The sequence below is a fragment of the Lontra canadensis genome, unplaced genomic scaffold (assembly GCF_010015895.1).
Source record: "Lontra canadensis isolate GAN:19392208 unplaced genomic scaffold, GSC_riverotter_1.0 scaffold35, whole genome shotgun sequence".
Classification (NCBI taxonomy): domain Eukaryota; kingdom Metazoa; phylum Chordata; class Mammalia; order Carnivora; family Mustelidae; genus Lontra; species Lontra canadensis.
Genome location: NW_022631029.1, coordinates 13,728,154 through 13,749,984, shown reverse-complemented (window position 1 = coordinate 13,749,984; position 21,831 = coordinate 13,728,154). Strand labels below are relative to the sequence as shown.

Here is a 21,831-nt window from a genome sequence, read left to right as displayed (position 1 = left end):
GTGTGGACGAAGAATGTGGCCTATATCACTTCTGCCTTTTGGAATCTGATTAAGGTTTTTCTTGGTGGTCTGGTATGTGATTATTCTGTTTAAATATTCCATGGAGTCTTGAAATGGGGGTCTGATCTAAAGTTCACTGTAATTGTCTATTAATTTAGTCTTACTAATTATATCATTTAAATCTTTTAAGTCACTCTTTAATGTTTGATCTGTCAAAGATTGAGAAGGATATTAATATTTGAAAGTAATCATTTTCCCCTCTATTTCTATAGGCTTAACCATGTTTGCCATTTAAGTTTTAATATCTAATATGGTTATCAGTACCAGAATACTGCTGTTGAGAGAAGTCTCTTTAAATTTTCAAGTCCTCAAGAAAGGAGTGAGAAATGGAAGACAGGATCAATGGAGAAATAGGGAGGTGACTACAATGAAAAAAGCCAATGGAGAGCTAGGTGTCAGCTTCAAATATCAAATCAAAGCTACATGGTGAAACGTGGGCAGTTTAGCACAGTGGTCAGGAGCAGAGGCCCTGGGACCAGACTGCCTAGGACCAGTCCTAGTAGTGCAATTCAGTTGATTGTGCAAGTCACTAACTTCTCTATGCTTCCATGTCTTTGAGTGAAAAATGATGATAATAATAGTATCTACCTAAAGAGGTTATTGTCGGGGTGCCTGGTTGGCTCAGTGGGTCAGGCCTCTGCCTTTGGCTCAGGTCATGGTCTCAGGGTCCTGGGATTGAGCCCTGCATCAGGCTCTCTGCTCAGTGGGGAGCCTGCTTTCCCCTCTCTCTCTGCCTGCCTCTCTGCCAACTTGTAATCTCTCTCTCTCTGTCAAATAAATTAATTAATTTAAAAAAAGGTTATTGTGATGATTAAATAACTTAATATTTACAAAGTGCTTAGCACATGTATAAATAACTATTAGCTATTGCCATCCTTCACACAAAAATCCTTTTTGGTCTAAAGGTATTATAGAACTTACAGTGTCATTTGGACTGTTTCATTCTATTAGTCAATATTGAGCACTTATTCTTGGCAGGCAGTGTGTTAGTTACTGGGAATACAATGGACATATGGAGTCCCTGTGCTCATGGAGTATACCACCCAATGGTGAGTACAGACATGAATCCATTGACTTCATAAGTTAGTGAAAAATTGCAGCCATTTTCAGTGATATGAAGGAAAGGTACACAATGCTATGAGAGTATATGTGGTGGTGCAGGATGTACACTAGTCTGGAGTCAATTAATGGCCTTTCTGTGACATATTTGTGATCTATGTCTTTGTAACAAATACCTCCAAACACTAACGGCTTAAAACAATGAACACTTATTATCACACAAATTCTGTATGTCAGGAATGTGCGAGTCACTTAGCTGGATGGGTCTGGTCCAGAGTTCCTCATGAGGTTGCCATCAAGCTGTTGGGCAGGGCTGCAGGAATCTGGAGACCTCGCAGAGGCTGGATGACCCACTTCTGCTATGGCTGACTCACATGGTTTTTGGCAGAAGGCCTGTTTCATGCCACATGGGCCTCTCCATAGGGTAGCTAGAGGTATCTTCATGATGTGTCAGCTGGCTTCTCCTATAACAGGTGACCTAAGAATGTGAGCAAGAAGGAAGCCATAATGGTCATTATGACCGAGCCTCTGAAGTTGCAGATGCCACTTCTACTGTATTCTATTTGTTAGACTGAGTTACTAAGTTCAGTTAGTTTTCAAGGGGAAGATATTTAGGTTTCATCCTATAAAGGAAATGTCAAAGAATTTGTGGACAGATTTGAAACAACCATATGAGGAATTGGTATTTTTTCTGAGATGGCTAGGATGAATATTGAAGATGTTCTGGACCAGGATTGATAAACTTTTCCTATAAAAAAGGCTCTTAGATAGTAAATATTTCCAGCTTTTTTGCAAGGCCATATGTTCTCTGTTACAACTACTAAACTCTGTCACTGTAGCATGAAAACAACAATAGGCAATATGTAAATTAGTGGATATAACAGTGTTTCAATAAAACTTTATTTACCAAAACAGATGGTGGGCTGAATTTGGCCTGTGGGCTGTAGTTTGCTGATCCTTGTAGGCAAAAAGGGAACAAAAACAGTAGAGGATTATTCCAAGCAGAAGAAACTGACTGCTTCAGGAAGAAGAGTTGTTACACAGTTAAGAATGAAAGATACCTAAATCATATTTTTTAAATATACTATGTTTATTGCAACATTGTTTATAGTGAATAAAAAGAGTGGGGAAACACTTATTTACATAGATAAATTCTAAAAACATAAGTATTGTTGAGGTAAAGCCCCACATGCAAAAGCTTTGTGTAGGGCAGACAGCTGGCATTTATGTAAATTAAAAAAGAATGTGCTCTGTTGTTAAATTTATACTATTTATAAAGGCATACATATGTAATCAAAGCACAAAAACATGCATGAGAAAGATATCAACTTTAAGGTAATAGTTTCTTTCTAGAAGAATGGAGATGGTGAGGGTTGTGGGACTCCAACAAGTTCTGTTATGTTTATGGCTTGCAAATTTTTTTAATTGTAGTAAAATACATACAACATAAACTTTACCATCTTAAGCACTTTTAAGCATATGGTTCAGTAATGTTAACTATGTTCAGGTCATTGTGCAAGCAATCTCTAGAAATTCTTTTTTTTTTTTTCTTAAAGATTTATTTGACAGAGAGCTCAAGCAGGGGGAGCTGCAGAGGGAGAGGGAGAAGCAGGTTCCCTACTGAGCAGGGAGCCCAAAGGGGGCTTGATTCCAGGACCCTGGGATCATGACCTGAGCCGAAGGCAGACACTTAACTGACTGAGCTTCCCAGGCACCCCTCTAGAAATTTCTTATCTTGCAAACCGAAACTCTGTATCCATTAAACAACAGCTCTGCATTCCCTACATTTAGTTTCTGGCAATCAGGATTCTATTTTCTGTTTCTCTGAGTTTGGCTACGCTAGATAACTCCTATAAGTAAGAACATTCAGTATTTGTCTTTTTGTGACTGCTGTATTTTGTTAAACATAATGCCCTCAGGGTTCATTCATATTGCAGCTTATGTTAGAATTTTGTCCTTTTTGAAGGCTGAGTAATATTCCGTGGTAATTATATACTACATTTTGTTTATCCATCCATCTGTTGATGGACATTTCAGTTGTTTCCACACTTTGGCTATTGTGATAATGTTTCTATAAACATGGGTGTACAAATCTAGATCACAGTTTTGATGAAATAAATGATCAGTTAAATAGTACCCTGTGGAAATACAGTAGCCTGAGGCTCTTTCCTCCTTCCATTCTCCCACAGCATATTCCAATCAAACTTCACTCACATACTCCACCAAAACTGCTCTAGTCAATGTTACTAACGGCCTGCCATGCTCCTAAGTGCTTTGGTCCATCCTCTGGTCTCACCTTCCTAACTTCTCAGCGTCAGTTGATAAGGTGGTCACTCTTGTATCCAGGACTCATTTTTTTTTTCATTTGATTTCTGGGATGCTGTACTCTTGGTTCTCTTTCTACTTCACAGGTTATTCCTTCTCAGTTTCTTTTATTGCTTCCTCCTTACTTCTCAGACCCCTTAATGTTAGGTCATCCCTGGGCTCAGTTCTCTTTCCTCTCCTCTCCTGTCTGTGTGCAATCCCCAGTTGATCGCATCTGGGCTTATCACTTTAGCTTAAAAGCTATTTATTGGCTGATCCTAAATTTTTTATTTGTAGCTCTTAATTCTCCCCTCAAATCCAACTCTTCTATCCACCTGCCCACATAGCAACTCCACTTGAATGTCTTACAGCATCAAAAACTTAACATATGCAAAACCAAACTTTCGGTTCCCATAACTCTCATTTATCCTTCTGCATCTTCCCGATCTTAGTTTTCCACCTGCATTCTTTCTGTTGTCCAGGCTAAAAACCATGAAGCCATCTTTCACTTCTCTCTTTCTATTGTCTCCAGGCAATCTGTCAGGAAGTCAGGTCAACCTCACCTTCAAAACATATCCAAACTCAGTTCCTTCTCATCACCTGCACTCTGTCACCCTGGTCCCAGACTCTATCATCCCTTGTAGGGGTTATTCAAGTTGCTTATTACTAGTCTCTGTAGTTCTGCCATTACCTCCTTCCTCAACCCAAATCATACTGCAGTCCAGCAGCCAGAGCAAACTTTTAAGGATGTGTGTTATATCATGGTTTCTCTTTGCTCAGAACCTTCCAGTTGCTTCCCATTTTCCTCAGAGTAAAACCATTATCCAGACAATGACTCCAAATTTGGGCCCAGTGTGTCAGCCTGCACCCTTATACTTCTCTCTCCTGCTATTTTCCCCATCCCTTATCCAGTGCTAACCTGGTTGTTAAACATTTGCTATTCCCTCTGCTTGGAATGTCTGTACAACTGGTTCCTCCATTTCCTGCAGATTTTTGTTCAAATGTTACCTTTGCACGAAACTTTCTCTGATCACTCTTTTTAAAGTTGCAATTGATCCCCTCACTCAATGTGTCCTGGTCCACTTTTCTGACTTATTTTCCTTTAAAACACTTAACAAACTAGTTTGGTCTCCTTTTAAAATTACTGTGTGTCTTTCTTACTGGAATTTAAAATTAAAAACAAATACTGGAGTATTTGTCTACTTGGTGCACTGTTGCATTTCCTATATGCCCTGCATCAAATTATTATTTGAATATTTGAATCCTCCATATCTTAAGACTGATGTGAGTTGATGTTTGAGATTCTAGTGTTACTTTCCTGTCAGTTTCTTCAACCGGTTTTGTTCCTCAAAAGTGGTAATTTAAAAATATGGCTTCAGATTCTTTGGCACTCTTCCCTGGAATCTGAGCAGGTTTGTAACTGCTTCAACCAACAAAGCATGGCAGAGGTTATGCTATGGGACTTCTGAGGTTAGGTAATAAAGGGCTATGCAGTCTTTGGGTTATTTGCTGGAGTGCTTGCTCTTGGAGTCTTTACACCTAAATGTGAGAGGTTGACATCCTGAGGCTGCCATGCTGTGAAGAAACCGAAGCCACATGGAGAGGCCATATACAGGAGTCACCATATATAGGTGATATTCTAGTGAAACCCAGCTTTCAAGTCTTCTTCTGGCCAATACACCAGGTACATGAGTGAAGAAGCCTTCTTGGAAGTGGATCCACCAGTCCCAGCTGTTCTAGTCCCCGACATGCTTTAGAAACAAGCCTTGCCCAATCTATCCTGATCTAGAATTCATGAACATAATCAAATGGTGGTGGTCTGACACCACTAAATTTGGGGTGGTTTGTTCCATAGCAGTAGATTACCAGAATAGTAAAGGGAAAAGGTCAGATATAGTGAATTACCTTTGAATAGAAAGTTAAATTTTGAGGTTTTTTGGGGTGTGTGTGTGTGTGTATGCGTGTTTCCTACTGACGAGATGAAGAGATGGTGTGTGCAAACATTACTCTGCCAGTCTCATCTTGGAAGGTAGTGTCCATCCACATTAACTCACTAGACTCTAGGTGCTCATTAACTTCCCAGAAATGTCATTCCAGTAAACCACTTGAGATTCCATGCTTAAAATTCTGGGTTCCTGATATATTTCTGTATTGGTCACCTGGAGTTGCTAGCAGTTTTAGACCAGCCCATGTGGGTGTTCACTGTCCTTTTTTATGATATGACATTTCAGGAACCTGGGCTCCTTTTATCTTGGAGTTCTACCATCTTCTTGGGTCTTAGCGTTCTTTACTTTTAGCCAGCAGACAGGAAACAAGGAAGAATTGAGGACAGAATAAGAGATTTTTATGGAAGTTGGGTTCTCCATTTCTGACCATATCCCAGTGGCCAGAAATAAGTCACATTGGCACCATCTTGATACAACGGCAGTAGTGGTGGTGCTTCCTAACAACACTCTACATTAAAGAAGAGGAGCACAAATCTTGGTCAGGCAACTTCTCCTGTCTGCCACAATCAGACTGAGCATTTTAAGGATCCTAAATCTCAGAAATGGATAAGAGATAGAACTTTCAGACTGTCCATGATATCTATATGTGGATTACGATCTTCACTTACCTGACACCTTAGGAATTAAGGTATTCCTCAGTAACTGTGAAGTCAGGATTGATTGAAATATAGTGTAGTGAAGGCAGGAAAATCGCAGTTTTCAGGTAATTGGAGATTTTTATTTTACTTTTGAAGGAGTGACACAGAGTCTAAGGGCCCAATCTGGATTTTTGGCTGGTTTACACTATAATGGAACTTGGATAATTATGGCAAAGAAAACTCTCTTTCCTTTTTTGTAAAACCATTGCTACAAGTTTAGCTTTGCTATTGCATGTTTGCCCTTCAAAATGTTTTTGTGCTTGGCAGAAATTATAATAGCACATGCCTTTACCCTATGGTTTTTATTTTCTATTTGTGTTACTTAGTTGCTTCTTAATTATTTGTATTTGTCTTATGGAAGCTTAACCTCTTTCCTCAAATTATCTTATGATTTTTATTCTGGAACTGGGTTTGGCTATGGTATGAAATTACCATTAATTCAATTCTCAGTTTTTTTCATTAAGATGCTTTTGATGCCGCATGGTATCAGAATTGGTGACATGAAATGTATTTCTTCTACCACCTACCATGGAGCAACTCTGACAAGTGACTTACTTTCCATTTTTTAATCTATGAAATTTTATTTGTCCAGTGAACTCCAACAATCTTGGAAGTACATTGAAGGCTATATAGCTTTCTTTGGAGGTTGAAGTCCTGATGTGATTGACCCAATGGTGTGTTGGAACTGGATTGTACTGGTCCATGAAAGTCCAAATTGGAAACTTGTTCTAATAGCTAATGTTACAAATTAAATATACAAACTCATGATTAAAGACATTGTATTAAAACTCATAATTTGGGGCACCTGCGTGGCTCAATGGGTTAAAGCCTCTGCCTTCGGCTCAGGTCATGATCCCAGGGTCCTGCGATCGAGCCCCACATTGGGCTCTCTGCTCAGCGGGGAGCCTGCTTCCCCCTCTCTCTCTGCCTGCCTCTCTGCCTGCTTGTGATCTCTGTCTGTCCAATAAATAAATAAAATCTTTAAAAAAAACCTCATAATTTACTAATTTTGTGGGTTACATTTTACTATTATTAATGTTCTTGAGGTTATTACATTTATTTTTCCCAGATGATAGAAATACTATACAATGGGGTGATATTGAGCCTCTCTTTCCAACTCTGCATTCAGTGATACCACTTAGGTAGCTTGAAGTTGGCCATGGTGGGTGCTGGTTGTTAAATGTTTACCAGTAGCCCACTGGTCACCACACAGGTCATATTCTTCATAGGGTAGTGTTGAGGCTTGACAGAGACATGTAGTGCCAGGGATATTGTAGATAGTCAAGAAAGGGAAGCTGCTTTTAAGGTCCTTCCTTTAGAAAATCTCTGCCATTTCCGCGGAGCCTAAAAATGACCAGTGTTGTTGGAGTATTTTATTGTAGTCTAGGGCCTCCAAAAGGACGGAAGATCTCTTTCTGTCTCTCTGTTCATCAAATGGATTCAGAAATACTTGACTAATATCCAAGGATATATTAGGGAAAAAAAAGTTTTAAGTGATGTGAGACTACTTTGAATAATTTGGAAGTACTAATTCAAATTCTTCTCAAATTGGAGGTTGAGAAGTGGTTTAGCACAGGTTTGCTGGTTTGTGCCAGTGATGACTTTGGGAAGAAAATATGCTATATTCCAGAACTGTAGGGGTGATTCTCCAGTGCTGCGCTCTAGACATGTACACAGCCTCCCGTGACCAAATCTTGGGCTGCTGGCAAGTAAGAACAATGTTAATAGAATATGGGCAAAAGAATATTTGTTTATGATCCTGAGAAGAATTATCTTTTATTGTGGGACTGTGTTTTTCTGGCAATACTTGCAGTGATATGTTCTGTCTTTATGAAATGGTGATGGTAGCAGATGATAGTGGTGGGATGAGAGTTAATTTTAATATCTCCACTTGAAAAGAGCTAGAAGTCATGTTGGTTCTTTTCTGTAAAGCCCAAAGTAGTTTTTTGCTTGTTTGTTTGTTTTTTGTTTTTAATGTTTGTGGCCCAATGGAATGTGAAGGGCTAGAACTACCTCATGTTGAATTTAAATGATTTTTCTGCAAGCAAATAAGTCTTATAGAATTATTCCGTAGGTGATTTGTTTCAGCAGCATGGACATATGTGAGTACTTCTGTTTACTCCTCTCATTGGCTACTTTCACAAAAACTGTTGCTAATTATTAAGAAAATCAAAGCATAAATGAACAAATCTTATCTTTTTCTGTTCAGTCAAGGAAACTTTCAAAGTCTTAACAGAACTGTTCTTTAGAGACGAGGCATGCAAAAAGTGAGCCTTTCAGCTTAAAATTGTAATTATGTTGTTTGTGTTTTACTTAAAGTTGTATTTGTCATATTCCAGAGGTTCTTGGGTCTACATCTGGCTTTAACCATTTTTGTCTCCTTTCTAACACTGTTGATATTAATGCCAATTTTAATTTCTTGGCATCATGAGTGCATAAACATATCACACACAGATGTGATTTTGAATAAGGACAGAAACTGTAAATTAGGAAGCAAGATATTCACAGGGTTTCATCACATCTCTTCACTCCAAAAGTGACACAGTGGTACTGAAAAGGTCTTAAATTGCTCATTTCAAACCTACCTCAGTAGCAAAATGCCATGCGTGCAGTGGATTTGCAACCACGTTAGTCATTTTCTTTCCTCCGTTTCCATGCTGTGTTTGTATTGGGAACACAGAGTAATGTAATTTAGTAAATTATGATTTGATGGCTGGGCAACAGCCCCAGTGTTGAACAGTATTTGGATTATGATTACTTGCTGGCTTTGTCACAGTTGACATTAATTATTGATGGAAGTTTCAGAAATAGCGCATGTGCCAGGAGCTTTTCACTGGAACGCAGGCTCCAGGCAGGAGGGATGCTAAAGAGGGTGGGGGAAGAGTCACCTGTGGCTTGTTTCTGTCCGTGCACAGCGAGCCTGCACCTAGTGGGCTGTGTGGTACCTGCGTAAAGGTCATGGTGTGACGGAAGGATGAACCGTCAGGCTTATTTCTATCGTGTTCCTCCGCAGGAATTGCACCGAAGGAGCCAACTTCAGCCGGAGCCAGCCAAGACGAAGGCTCTCCAGACTGTCATTGAAATGAAGGTAGGAGCTGTTCACATTTTTCAAAAACAGCTGTGCCTCCGGAGTTTGTTCTAACTTGATGTTGCCTAACATAAACACTTGAAATGAACCTTGTGTTTTTCTCTAGGCACCCTGGTGGGTACTTTTCTTCTGGATCTTTTTGCCTTCTTGGGTACATTTAATTTATTGGCCCTTTAATTAGGATGTCTGTTCTGGGCAAAAGAATAAAGGGCTCAAGTATCCCTTGGCTGAAAGGAGCTGGGTTCATTTCCAGAGCATGGCCAATGCTTTCAACCCTAGGGGAGGTTTTGTGTGTGCTTTAAAAGGATATTTCTAAAGCTCGAATAATTCTTTTCTCCTTTTCATTCACATTACAGTGAAAAGACACTTTTAAAAAACTAGGACTTGGCAAAGAGAAGTTGCCTTATATGCAGCGAAGTTGTTAAATAATTAAAATTATGCTATCAGCAAAGTGTACTTTTCAAAGAATAATACTTTCCTAGGTCTCCACTATTTTCTCCTAACCAAGTCTGGAAGTAATAATAACTTATTAAATACTCATATGTTATCTTAGTTAGCTGTGGAAGCATCGGACATGCTATTTAAAAGAATCAGAGATCTTCCTGGATAAATTTAGAGGATTTAAAGAATAATGAAATAAATGGGGATGGCTAAGCCATGATGTATGATTAAGAAATAAATCTAAATGAAACCCAGTTGCTTTGTCAGTATCTAGAAATGTAAATAAAGGGGTTTTTTTTGCTTTCAGTGCTTGCCAGAAGGAAGTAAATAGTGTTTATTGTAAGAGTAAATAATTCTTGATTTAAATTGTTTCATGAAGAAAAACAATTCATAACAATGATGTTTGCAATCTGGTATTCCAGAGTTTAACACTTAAGAATTTTCTGATCACCATTAGCCTACAGAGAATTCTGTAGCTTGCTGATAGGATAGGATAAAGATTTATCTGTCTTTATTACAGCACATGATTTTGAACTGTCTGCCAAAAAATTCCCAAGTCCTGGGGATAAAGAAAGTGACACCAGCTATTAAATATTTGGCATGTACAATTCTGATTTGGGATTTTTTTTTTTTTTTTTTTTTGTCATGACAGTGTCTTCATCCTAGTGAATTTTTGTGGAAATAATGTAGAGCATTTGCTTTTAAAACTGTGTCCCCCAAATGAGGTTACATGAGTTGAGGCACTCCTAATGCATTTGCAGCAAATTGGTTCGAAAAATATTGTCAAAGGAACCAAATGCCAATAAGATTGAATAATCCTTGCTAATCTTGCCTCATCAATTCATGTTGAATTTATGTAATTTGAACTTGTTTTGAAAGAAACTTACCATTCTACATTTGTGGGGGAGTGTTTCATAACAGATTTCTTCCTTACTTTATAGTGTAACCAAACTTGAAACTTGGTTGGGGCTCTCTTCTTTTTTCTTTTCTCTTCTTTTCTTTTCTCTTTTTTCTTTCTTTCTTTCTTTCACTCTTTCTTTCTTTCTTTCTTTCTTTCTTTCTTTCTTCTTTTTTTCTTCCTTTCTTTCTCTTTCTTTCTTTCTTTCTTAAGAAAAGAAAAAAGACAAAATATTTTATCTTAAAGATTTTATTTTACCTTTTTGCAGAGTCAGTCTTTCTTCCACCCACTTCCATGCCTACCACTCCAGTCTCTGGCACTTACTAATGGAGAAGAGGATGTACATAAAATCAATTTCCAAACTATCCTTTCTTTAAAAAAAAAAAAAAAAAGAGTAATTGTGAATTCCAGCAATCTTTTAAGAAACCAGGAGTGACTCTCTTCCAGAGCAGTGGACATTTTTCCAGTAAAGGTCTCTATTCAAATACAATTAATACCTTTTGGTGACTTTTAGAAGGAAAAAAAAAAATCTGCTTACTTATAACAGTTTCTAGTATCATATGTTTTGTTAGAAAACAAACAAAAAATAATAGACTCATTTAGGCTCTCTGTATGGGAAGGCATAAAACATGACTTTTAGGGCAAATTTCACATTCATATATTATCAGTAAATTGAGCCTGGAGTTTTCCTTTTATGGATGCCAAAGATGCTGGTTTATAGAACATGTTTTTAGGAAAAATGATGATCAATATACTTGTCAGGGAATTGAACCTGGAGTTTTTCTGTTGTTTTTGGATGTGTATTAATTTACAAACCACAGCCTTCTGTTTTGTCAGTGGAGAAGTCTGGGTCCCATTAGCATCTATACTCACTATGTAAAAATTGAATTATGGGGGCAGATGGTAGAGGCTCATCTTTTCAGCTATGTCTGTAGCTTGTGACAGAGGCTGTGATCTTATCCAGTTTTGTATATTACACTCCTGCGAATTTGGAGGGAATTTTAGAAACCCATATTTTACAAGCTTTAGGGTTGACTCTCAAATACAATTGACCCTTAAACCTGGGGGGTGGAACTTAAGACATTGTTGTGTTTTAACTTAAATACCTCTGGATAAACATCGGTATCATCTGGTTCCTTGGCAAAATCTAAAGTTAAAAGGAACTTTCCTAGAGAAAATTTGACCTGTAGTTTCAGGGAGATGACATGAATTAAGGGCTTACAAATTACCTCTGCTAGTCCCTTGCTTCTGAGAGAAACTGAGGGTCAACTTCTGAGCCCTCATCTTCTCCACACATACATTTTGCATCAACTTGAGAAAGTTGTTAATTGTGAAAATCTGTGAAAACTTGCCTTAATTCAAGCAGCTTTAGAAACTTGGTTTGGTAGTTTCCGTAGATCTCTATGGGCACCTCTGGGCTTGTACATTGTGAAAATATGTCTGTGGACAAGCATTGGGGAGGGACATCTGCCAGCATCAAAGAGGGCGTAATTCTCTTGCAGCCTTCACATCTACCGCAGCCAGTTGAGCAGGGGGCTTAAGGTCATCTGAATGACAATGAAAGGAAGCAAAGTGAATGAAGTTATTTATGATTTATCTTCTTGCAGGAAGCTCCAAGTTTTAATTTTGATCCCGATTTGCTCTGGCAGGTATGTTCCAGGTTTGCACTAGAACATTGTGTGTATTTCTCACAGAAATTAGTTTTCTTGTAGATGGTGCAGTGCTCTTCCTTCTCTTACTTTTGTGTCCAAAGATTCTTTACTAGCTCCTCTTTTCTGCTTTTATGGAGAACTGTCAACAAAAATGGTAGTTAAAAAGCTTTTTCCCTCTTTTCTTCTTTAATGTTAATTCCTTTGAAAGAATGTTTTAACCTACTTTTATTATAAATTTGATTTGACATAAAGATGATGTCCAAAATTTCACTTCTCAGGTTCATTCATAAAGCTGTACCTAGTTTCTTTTTAAGAAAATGAATTACAGTAACAATGGTACTAGTCAGATAATCTTAAAATTGTTTTCTTTGCTAGTTAAATCTTCCAGGTGAATGAAAATCTAATTCAAATTGGCTAAAACCAAGAGGAAATTTATTGGCTCACTCAACTAGAGAAAAACAGGATATATCTTCAGGCACAGCTTGATCCAGGGGCCCAAAAGTTGTTAATGATCCCATTTTCTCTCATTCCATTCTACAGTTTGATTTCCTTCATGTAAACTCTATTTTCAGACAGCCACTGTCTGCCCATCTGAGTAAGATGGCTTTAACAGCTCTAGTAATCACAAAAAGAAGGGATAGGAAGAAATTTGTGTTTTAAGAAAATGCAAAAAAGAAACCAACCCCAGAATAATGATAATTACTGGGATGGGGTGTAAACTTCACACTAGACTTAACAGCCCAGGCTAAAAAGAAAATACACAAAGTTTCCTAGTTCTCATTTGCTTAATAAATTAAATGGCACTCATTCATGAAGAAAAACAAACTTTATGCTTGTGAGTGCCATAAGGGATTTAGTAAAAATTGCAGAAAATGTATTTGATCTGGTGAACTTGTTATCTAAAGTGAATTAAGAAGCTAGGAGTGTAATGTCACTAGGTGACAGTATTTCTTTTGTAAGTAACGTGGGGATTGTGGGTGTTTAGCTTTCTGGTCACATGACCAGCCAGGCACTTGTGTGTCATGAGTGGTGCTTTTTGAGTAACATTTGTTCCCACCAGGCTTTTCTATGGGAAATGAGCATTGAGCAATTCAACATCGAGCTTAACTAAGTTGCTGACTTGTCATTGTGCTGTGGACCAAAGAACAGGACTTTGCATTCAGGTGCTAAACTCCAGTAGTGAGGCTGATCTTTTGTTATTAAAACTAAAGACCAAGCCTTGTTTTCCTGCTCCACCAGATAACTGCTGTTCTTCCGCATGGGGTGGCGGTGAGCTGCAGTTGGGTTAAGTTTCTTTTAAAAGATAGGCTGATATTTCGTAAAGTTCGCCAGTTAAGTTCCAGTAGTGTGGCTGATCTTTTGTTATTAAAACTAAAGACCAAGCCTTGTTTTCCTGCTCCACCAGATAACTGCTGTTCTTCCGCATGGGGTGGAGGTGAGCTGCAGTTGGGTTAAGTTTCTTTTAAAAGATAGGCTGATATTTCGTCAAGTTCAGCCAGTTCAGTTCCAGTAGGTATGGAAAGGATGCACTGGAACATGCAGAAGGTGAAAGCTACAGTGGCAACTTTTCCCAAGGTCACACATCTAGGAAAGGAGGGATTTCAAGTTCAAACCTAGGTCACTGAATGCATCCCAATTCCCAGTATGAACTTAATTCAAGTATTGGAATCTAGTCAATAATACCACTTTGTGGCTGAAATGTTTTCTTTGGCTATAAGGCCTCCCTATATTTATTTCTTCCATTTTTTAAACTCTTACCTATTTGAGTCTAAACACTGCACTCTACTTAGAATGATTTCTTCTCTTAGGATGAGATGTTCATAGAAAATTGGTTTCAAGCCTAGTTTTCTAGCCAAGCCATTATGACGGCTTTTAGGCCTTAAGACTATGCCTCACTCTGTTTGTGGCTGTTAAAAACAGTATGAGCAATAACAATAAAAATAGCACCTTGCACCTTTGGTGACACCCCACAACCCGAACACCACTAACTATGCATGGGAAACCAGACACAGCGCACCTGACATATAATAACCTGCAAACAGGCCTAATTAGCTCCATTTCACAGATGAGAAAGTTGTGTTTTAGGGAGGATAGGCAGCTAGGCACTTAGCAACTGAGATCTGAATACAGGTTTTTCCTCCAGAATTCCTATACTTTCTATTCCTTCAGTCTGCTTTTACTGAAGACAGACTGTAGGGTCAATTGGTTTTTCTTTCAAAACTTACTTTGGAAATTATGCCCTGGAGTTTGTATCGTAGAACGGGTTGAGGCAGCTCTTGAAAGCTGGAGAGATCTCGGGGATTTGGGGGAAGGTGTATGTGCTTTGTGCTACAAGATAAGGGTGATCCTTTTTACATATAAGTGTTACCAGCCCTCCGTAGGGCACCAAATATGTACTCTACTGCCAACGTATGCCCTATATTCCCCCCCGAGTTTTAAGTCTTGCCCTTAAGTCTTTATAACAGTTGGAGCATAACTCATTCAAACTTGCAAAGCCCTGTGTTTTTGATTTGTGCTATCCATTTACGATACCAGAAATTATCCTTCAGCTTATTTTTTTTTCTTGAGAAATTTCTTCATCTTCTCATCTTTCAACATAAAAAAAAAAACAACTATCCCATTTAACTATTTTCCTTAAATAAGGGGAAAAATGTGGGTTTTAAGTGATAGCCAGAAAAAGCAAAATGTCAAGTTAAATGTTAGCTCTGGATGATCTATAGTTGTTATTTGGAAGCAAGGAAGACTTTAAAAAAAAATGAGACTTCTTTCCTTTTTTTACCCAAACTCTTCTTATGATCTATTTGAATATTTGACTTGCCAGTCAAGGATTCCTGCTATGAACAGGTTTAGTTTGTGAGAATTTAACTCTTGTAATTGAATCACAAACACCTGTGTGGACAGAGTAGCTATTTAGTGCACAGCACCATGGTAGATCTTTCAGAAAAACTGAGCACTCAGTTTTTAAGGGGATAATGGAAGGAAGTACATAAGTCAGGATCTAAGAATGGCAAACTGGACTGCAGGGACTCAGAGGATATCAAATGAGAGAGGGGCAGGAGATGATTCCTAGAGGAGGTAACATTTGAGGAGGGCCTTGAATAGTTGGCATGATTTTAATAAAGGGGAAAGGGGTGGTTTATAAACAGCGGGAACTGTAGGAGCAAAGGCAAGGAGGCTGGAAAGTATTAAGAATACCTGGGGAAGAGCAAGTCTTTCAGTTTGGTTGAGAGAAGACTTAAGTTCAAAAAACAATAGAAGATCAAATAAAACCATAAGAATGTGGGAGAAAAGAAATAATAAAAAAGTTGAAATCAATGAAATAGAAATCAAACATATACTGGAAGGGAATACCAAAGCCAAACACTGATTCTTTGAAGAGATTAACAAAAATGACAAATCCTGCTTAGAATTATTGGGAAAAATAGCCAGTATCAGGACTGAAAGGGGATATCACTGTCAATCTTATTGACATTAAAAATATGAAGAAATTTTATTAACAACATTATGATAATAAAGTTCAAATTTTAGGTAATTTCTTTTAAAAATACAACTTGTCAAAACTGCATGGGAAGAAATAGAATATCTGAGTAGTACCAAATATTAAAGACAATGATTCTATATTTAAAATCTTACCACCAAAAAAAGCAATCCCCAAATCCAAGAACCAACCAGAGGAAAAAACCTGCAGGCCCAGATGGCTTCTCAGTGAATTTTACTAAAGATTTGAAGAAAAATTATCATTAGTCATACAGAAACTATTCCACAGAATAGAAAAAGAGGGAACACTTCCCATTTTATTTTATGAGGCCAGTGTAACCTTGGCATTAGTATCCAATAAAGTCATTACATGAAAGGAAAATTTCATAAATGTTGATGCAAATTATCCTACTGAACTGAAAGTTAAATGATATAACCAAGTAACAAATGACATGACCAAGTTGTGCTTATTCCAAAAATGCAAGTTTGGACTAATATTCGGATATAAATCAATGTTATTTACTACATTAATATGATAAAGGAGAAACATAAATGTAATTTCAATAAAGGCAGAAAAAACATTTGATAAATGCAACATCCATCCATGTAAAAAAGAAAAAAAAATGCTTTTTTTGCAAACTCAGATTAGGAGAAGATTTTCTTAATTTAATAAGAAGCAGCTATAAGGAAACTATAATCAACATCATATTTAATGGTAAAATGTTGAAAGCTTTCCTTATGATATAAAAGATAAGACAAAACTGCTTATTACTCTCACTTCTATTCCATATTGTTCTGGACATCCTAAGTATAAGAATTACAAAGAAACAAATAAAAGCACATTTATTCACAGGCACCATAATTATATGTGTAAAAACAATCTCGATGAATTCATAAATAAACAATTAGGGTAATAAATGAATTTAGCCAGGTTAATAAATGAATTTAGCTAGTCAGTATTTAAAAAAATGAATCATAGTTCTACGTGCCCGTAACACATATTTACAAAATGAAATTTTGAAAACAATATCCTTTACGATGGCATTAAAAAACCCAAAATATCTAGAAGGAAATCTAACAATGGTAGTACAAGACCCAATTTAAATAGAAGATTTAAAACATAATTAAATGTGGAATAAACAAAACCTTGAAAAAAAAAAAGAAATAGCTATCAACAATGGAGTGGATAAATAGTGAAATATTCATGCAATGAAATGCTATATGGCAATGAGAAGGACCAAGCTATTGCTTCATATAACAACATAGTTCAATACCTCCGAAACAGCATTGAAAGAATCCAGACACAAAAGAGCACATTCAATATGATTCTGTTTATATGTGTGTACTCCAAAAATAGACATAAATAATGAATAATAGGGTGCCTGGTTGGCTCAGTTGTTAAGTGTCTGCTTTTGGCTCAGGTCATGATCCCAGGGTCCTGGGATTGAGCCTTACATTGGTCTCCCTGCTAGGCGGGAAGCCTGCTTCTCCCTCTCCCCCTCCCCCTGCTTGTGTTTCCTCTCTTGCTGTGTCTTGTCAAATAAATGAATAAAATCTTTAAAAAAAGATAAAAAAAATAATGAATAGTGTTAAATGTCTGGACAGTGGATAATTTGGAGGAATGCAGGGTTAGGGAGCCTGGGTGCGGGCATGAAGGAAGCTTCTGGAGTACGAGTAGTATTCTGTTTTATGATCTGGTTTGCTTGTGCCAGGTGTGTTTACTTTGTCATAATTCATCATGCTGAGAACCTAAGATTTTGCTAATTTCTTTGTATAATATACTTTAAGTAAAAAGTTCATTTAAATGTAAAGGAAGAAAAACTCACCAGTAGAAAAACCCAAATAATCTTATTAAAAATTGAGCAAAGGATTTGAATAGGTATTTTCCCAATGAAAACATACAAATGGCCAATAAGGATATGAAAAGATATTCCAAGAGGAAACGCAAATTGAACCCTCAATTTGATACGACTTATCCTCCTCTAGGATGGCTTAAAAAAAAAAAAAAAGACAGTAACTAACAAGTGTTGGGGAAGATGTGGAAAACCGTACTCTCATATTGATGGTGGGAATGTAAAATGGTTCAGTCCACTTTGGAAGACCACTTGGAAGTTCTTCAAAATGTTAAATGTAGGATTACTGTATGACTCAGCTATTCTCCTCCTAGGTATATACCCAACCATACTGAAAACATGTAAAAAACTGTACACAAATGCTCATACACCATTATTAATAATAGCCAAAAAACTAAAAAGAAATCCAAATGTCCATTATCCTATATGAATAAATATGGTATACGCACACAGTGGAGCATTATTTAGCCATGAAAAGAAGTGAAGTACTGATACATGCTATAACCTGGGTGAGCCTTGAAAACATTTTGCTAAATGATTTCATTTATATGAAATGTCCAATATAGGTATGTCTATAGAAATAGCAAGTAGATTAGTGGTTGTTAGGAGATGGGGGAGAGGAGAAAAAGGAGTGACTGCTAATGGGTGCAGGGCTTTTGGGTGGTGAAAATACTGTGGAATTAGATCGTGGTGTTGGTTGCACAAACCACCGAATAGCACACTATCAAAGGATAAATTTTGGCACATGTAATGTATATAAGTAAAGCTGTTATTCAGAAATAAAGATATTCCAAAGGAAAGGATCAATGACTTTGATTACTTAAAAACTAAAAATATAAATAGAACTATAATCAGGATATGTATTTCTAAGGTTAATAGTAGTTAGAGACTTAATATTCTTAATATAAAAGAAGATATATTTATCAACGTGGAATAAAAGCTTGGGGAAAAAAATGTACCAAGATGTTGACACTAATTCTGAATGAGTTGATTATAAAGAAATTTTTCCTCTTTTTTTTCTTTCCAAATTTTTATATTTTCAATAATGTGCATTCATTACACAGGAATGATCAGGAATTATTGGGAAAAACAGCAGTGTGTTCATTGAAAAAAGCTTAAAGCTGTATAGTTTCTTCTTTCTGATTTTCTTTTGCTGAACAGAGAAGGCTCCAAAGAGGAGAAGGCTAGATTATTTATTTATGGTTAGAAGAGAAGTTTAGGTTATTTATGAAATTGATAATTTGGCTCTGCTGCTCCGAGTTTCCCATCTGTGAAATGGGACCATGATACCAGCCTGCATAGGGTTGTGGAGAATATTAAAATGAATTAAGGCATGGGAAAATCCTGGTACATAATAAATCCTCACAGAATTCTTTGCTTCTCTATCCATTCCCTTTCAGTCTGGAAATTGAGTTTTACCTATAAAAAAGAGGTGGTACCTTTGAGCAAGGATAGAGAAGGAATGTAAGAAGTTTACTTCAGGCAGTCTTAGCTCAGAATACATACATAGGTGGCATGTGGAAAGACTTTATTTATTTATTTTTTTAAAAGATTTTATTTATTTATTTGACAGACAGAGATCACAAGTAGATGGAGAGGCAGGCAGAGAGAGAGAGAGAGGGAAGCAGGCTCCCTGCTGAGCAGAGAGCCCGATGCGGGACTCGATCCCAGGACCCTGAGATCATGACCTGAGCCGAAGGCAGCAGCTTAACCCACTGAGCCACCCAGGCGCCCATGTGGAAAGACTTAAAAAGCATCTTTGAAAGGAGAAACCAGTAGAGAAAAAAATAGTGACTCCCAGTAGGCCTGTGGCATAATAAATGATCTAGGGACCTGGCTTTCTGGTTGTTGGGCCTTTGGCAAGTCACTTGTCTTTTCTGGCTCTCACTATTCTCATTTGGCAAATGAAGAGATTGGACCAAGAGTCCTGCTTTAAAAGTTCTACCAAGTTTTGAGGGTTGGTGACTGGCAATTTGGAGTCTCAAAGGGCCTGCCTGCGGAGTCTGAATTGACATGACATTCTTGCAAAGTTTAAATCTTTGCTTTGTTTGCTCCATTTTGGCCAGCCCTGCCCAGGCCAGCAGCCTCTGCATTCTCCCTTGTTGGTGCTCAGGTTCCCAGTCTATTGTTTATTTAGGGATCGCAATTTCCTTACTGGCGTGCGCCTCCGCCAGCAGGGTTGAGAAGTCAACCACAGGCCTCATGTGAACTTCCCCTTTCAAGTTTCAGTAATGACCGTGTACTGGCTGTCACATGCCTCATCCCTAAGGCATGGTCCAGTTTCCACATCCATCAGCCTGCGCTGGTGACTTGGGGTGGCCTGAATTCCTCTGCCGCCTGTTGCTTTTTCCATGAGACAAACTGGTTGCACATAGAAGGATTTGCGGTATGCTTTGGAGATCTTAAGAATGAGGCTCCAAACCAGGGTTGTTGAAGGCATTGTGGGGATGGTTTAAAAGGAATGGGAAGAGCAAGTTCAGGTTGCTAGAGTCCAGTGAAAAGAGCTTCCTCACCTGATCTTTTCCTAAAGAGCACTGGAAGAGAATAGAGGTGTCAGATGTCCACCTTTTCATTACTTTTTGAAATGCAGTCACTGTTTTGCAAAGTAGTATTTCTCTGAATCTCTGGGACTTCAAACTCTCTTTGTATTTATATGTATATGTGAAAGATGACTTTGACCAAGTCTTAGGGAGGGTGGGGCTGCACACAGTACACACTGAGGGGCTACCCTTTCATTTGGAAGCACTTTCTGAAATTCCTCCCTGTCCTCTCTTCCCAACCTCTTCACTATTTTCTTTTGACCTTGCTCTGTGATCTTTAAAGGTTAATCATACTGTGTGGAAGAAAGGATCAAAATAACCTAGCTGCTAGGTGGCACACCTTCTCTGAAGCCAGTTCTCCTGAGGTTTTTCTGGAGACAGCAAGGTCCCACTGTGTGTCTTCCTCTCTTCTACATGTGGAGGCAACCATTCCAGTGTATTAAAGGTGTTAAAAAGTGACTGAAGAAGACAATGTAGGAGATACAAACAAGCTTTAGCACTTCATGGAGCAGTCTCCATTTGGAGAACTGGAAAATGGGGTGGAAGGAAGGAAGCTTTTAGAGGATAAAGAGTAAAGAACAATGAAGAAAAAAACAGAAAATATCAGATTGGCTGGGACCATGTAGTCAAACTTGTTTAAGGTGAGAAGAAACAAGGAAATTAGAACTCAGAGTTGGCTTGGCATATGGGGATTGACTGACCTGATACACTGCATTTCTGGTCAAGTGGAGCGTTTACAGGGCCATGAAAGTTAACTAAGTACTGGTTTGCTGACAAGGAACCCCAAGCAGAAGTTGAGCCATCTTGGGCCTAGAAAGTTATTGCAAGAAAGGGAAAATCTTTGGCTAGTTATTTACCTTCTAAAAATCTCCTGATCTATAAAATGAGTAAAATAAGTACTTAATTTATAGGGTTATAGGGAAGATTAAATGATATTTTCTAGCACAGTGTTTGCATTGGTGATCAATACACATTAGCTGTTGTTGTTATTAACTGCATTTTTAATGCTGGAATGGGGAAGCATTGCTTCTGTCCTATACTATTCTTTTCTATATTTTCAGATAATGCAAATATGTTTGTATCTTCAGCATAAACAAGGGAGAAAACATAGGTCTAAAAAAGAAATCTTTTGATGAGGCTTTGTTCCCCCTGAGAAGTTTACAAATAAATAGAGAGTTTTTTGCTCACCTGTATTCTGAAAGGAAATGTCCTTGGGTGACACCAAGTCATGTACTTTTTATTCACTCCCTAGATGAATCTGATGCACCTAGTCCACAGACTGGCACTGGGGAGCTTCTGCTTTAGTGTGTTTCACAGGCAAATGGAATTGATTTTGGATTAGCCAGTGCTCCCTTCTGTGCATTGGAAATGTAGAATACTATCAGTATCGACTGAAGCAACTTTCTACGAAGGGCCAATAGTTAGCTGAGAGGCACAGGTGCAACTACACTGGTTGTTAAAATATTGAAATACTTCTGTGGTTATCTCAAATCCCCAGACTATCCTCTCCTACTCCAGCAACTAAGGAGTTAACCCCTGGCCTCTCAGAGGCTTCCCAGACCTGGTTCCATTGCTCTGGTGGTATCTGTTCTGGTTGGTTCTTGTCCAGTGCTGTACTGGTTGTTGAGTGACTCAGCAATCACCCTGATTCTATGGGATTTAAAGTATGCTCAAATATTTTCTGACTCTCTTCCTTTCTTGAAACATTACTCTTTTATTTTTTGTGACCTTTTCATGATCTCCATCAATTTTATACCTCTTTGTTTTGGTGATTCCTGTGCTGTTTTCTCTATACTCCTTTCTTAACTGTGTCTG

General features: G+C 37.9%; 1 protein-coding gene across 4 annotated transcripts in view; it reads left to right on the top strand.

Annotated features, from left to right (window-relative positions):
• Window positions 1-21,831, top strand: part of ERC2 (ELKS/RAB6-interacting/CAST family member 2) — a 907,860-nt gene that overhangs the window by 267,893 nt on the left and 618,136 nt on the right. For all 4 annotated transcript variants that reach the window (XM_032868346.1, XM_032868345.1, XM_032868344.1 and 1 more), the window contains exon 4: window positions 9,081-9,155. In XM_032868346.1, coding sequence (XP_032724237.1) covers window positions 9,081-9,155 — 75 coding nt within the window. The remainder of the gene's footprint in view (window positions 1-9,080; window positions 9,156-21,831) is intronic.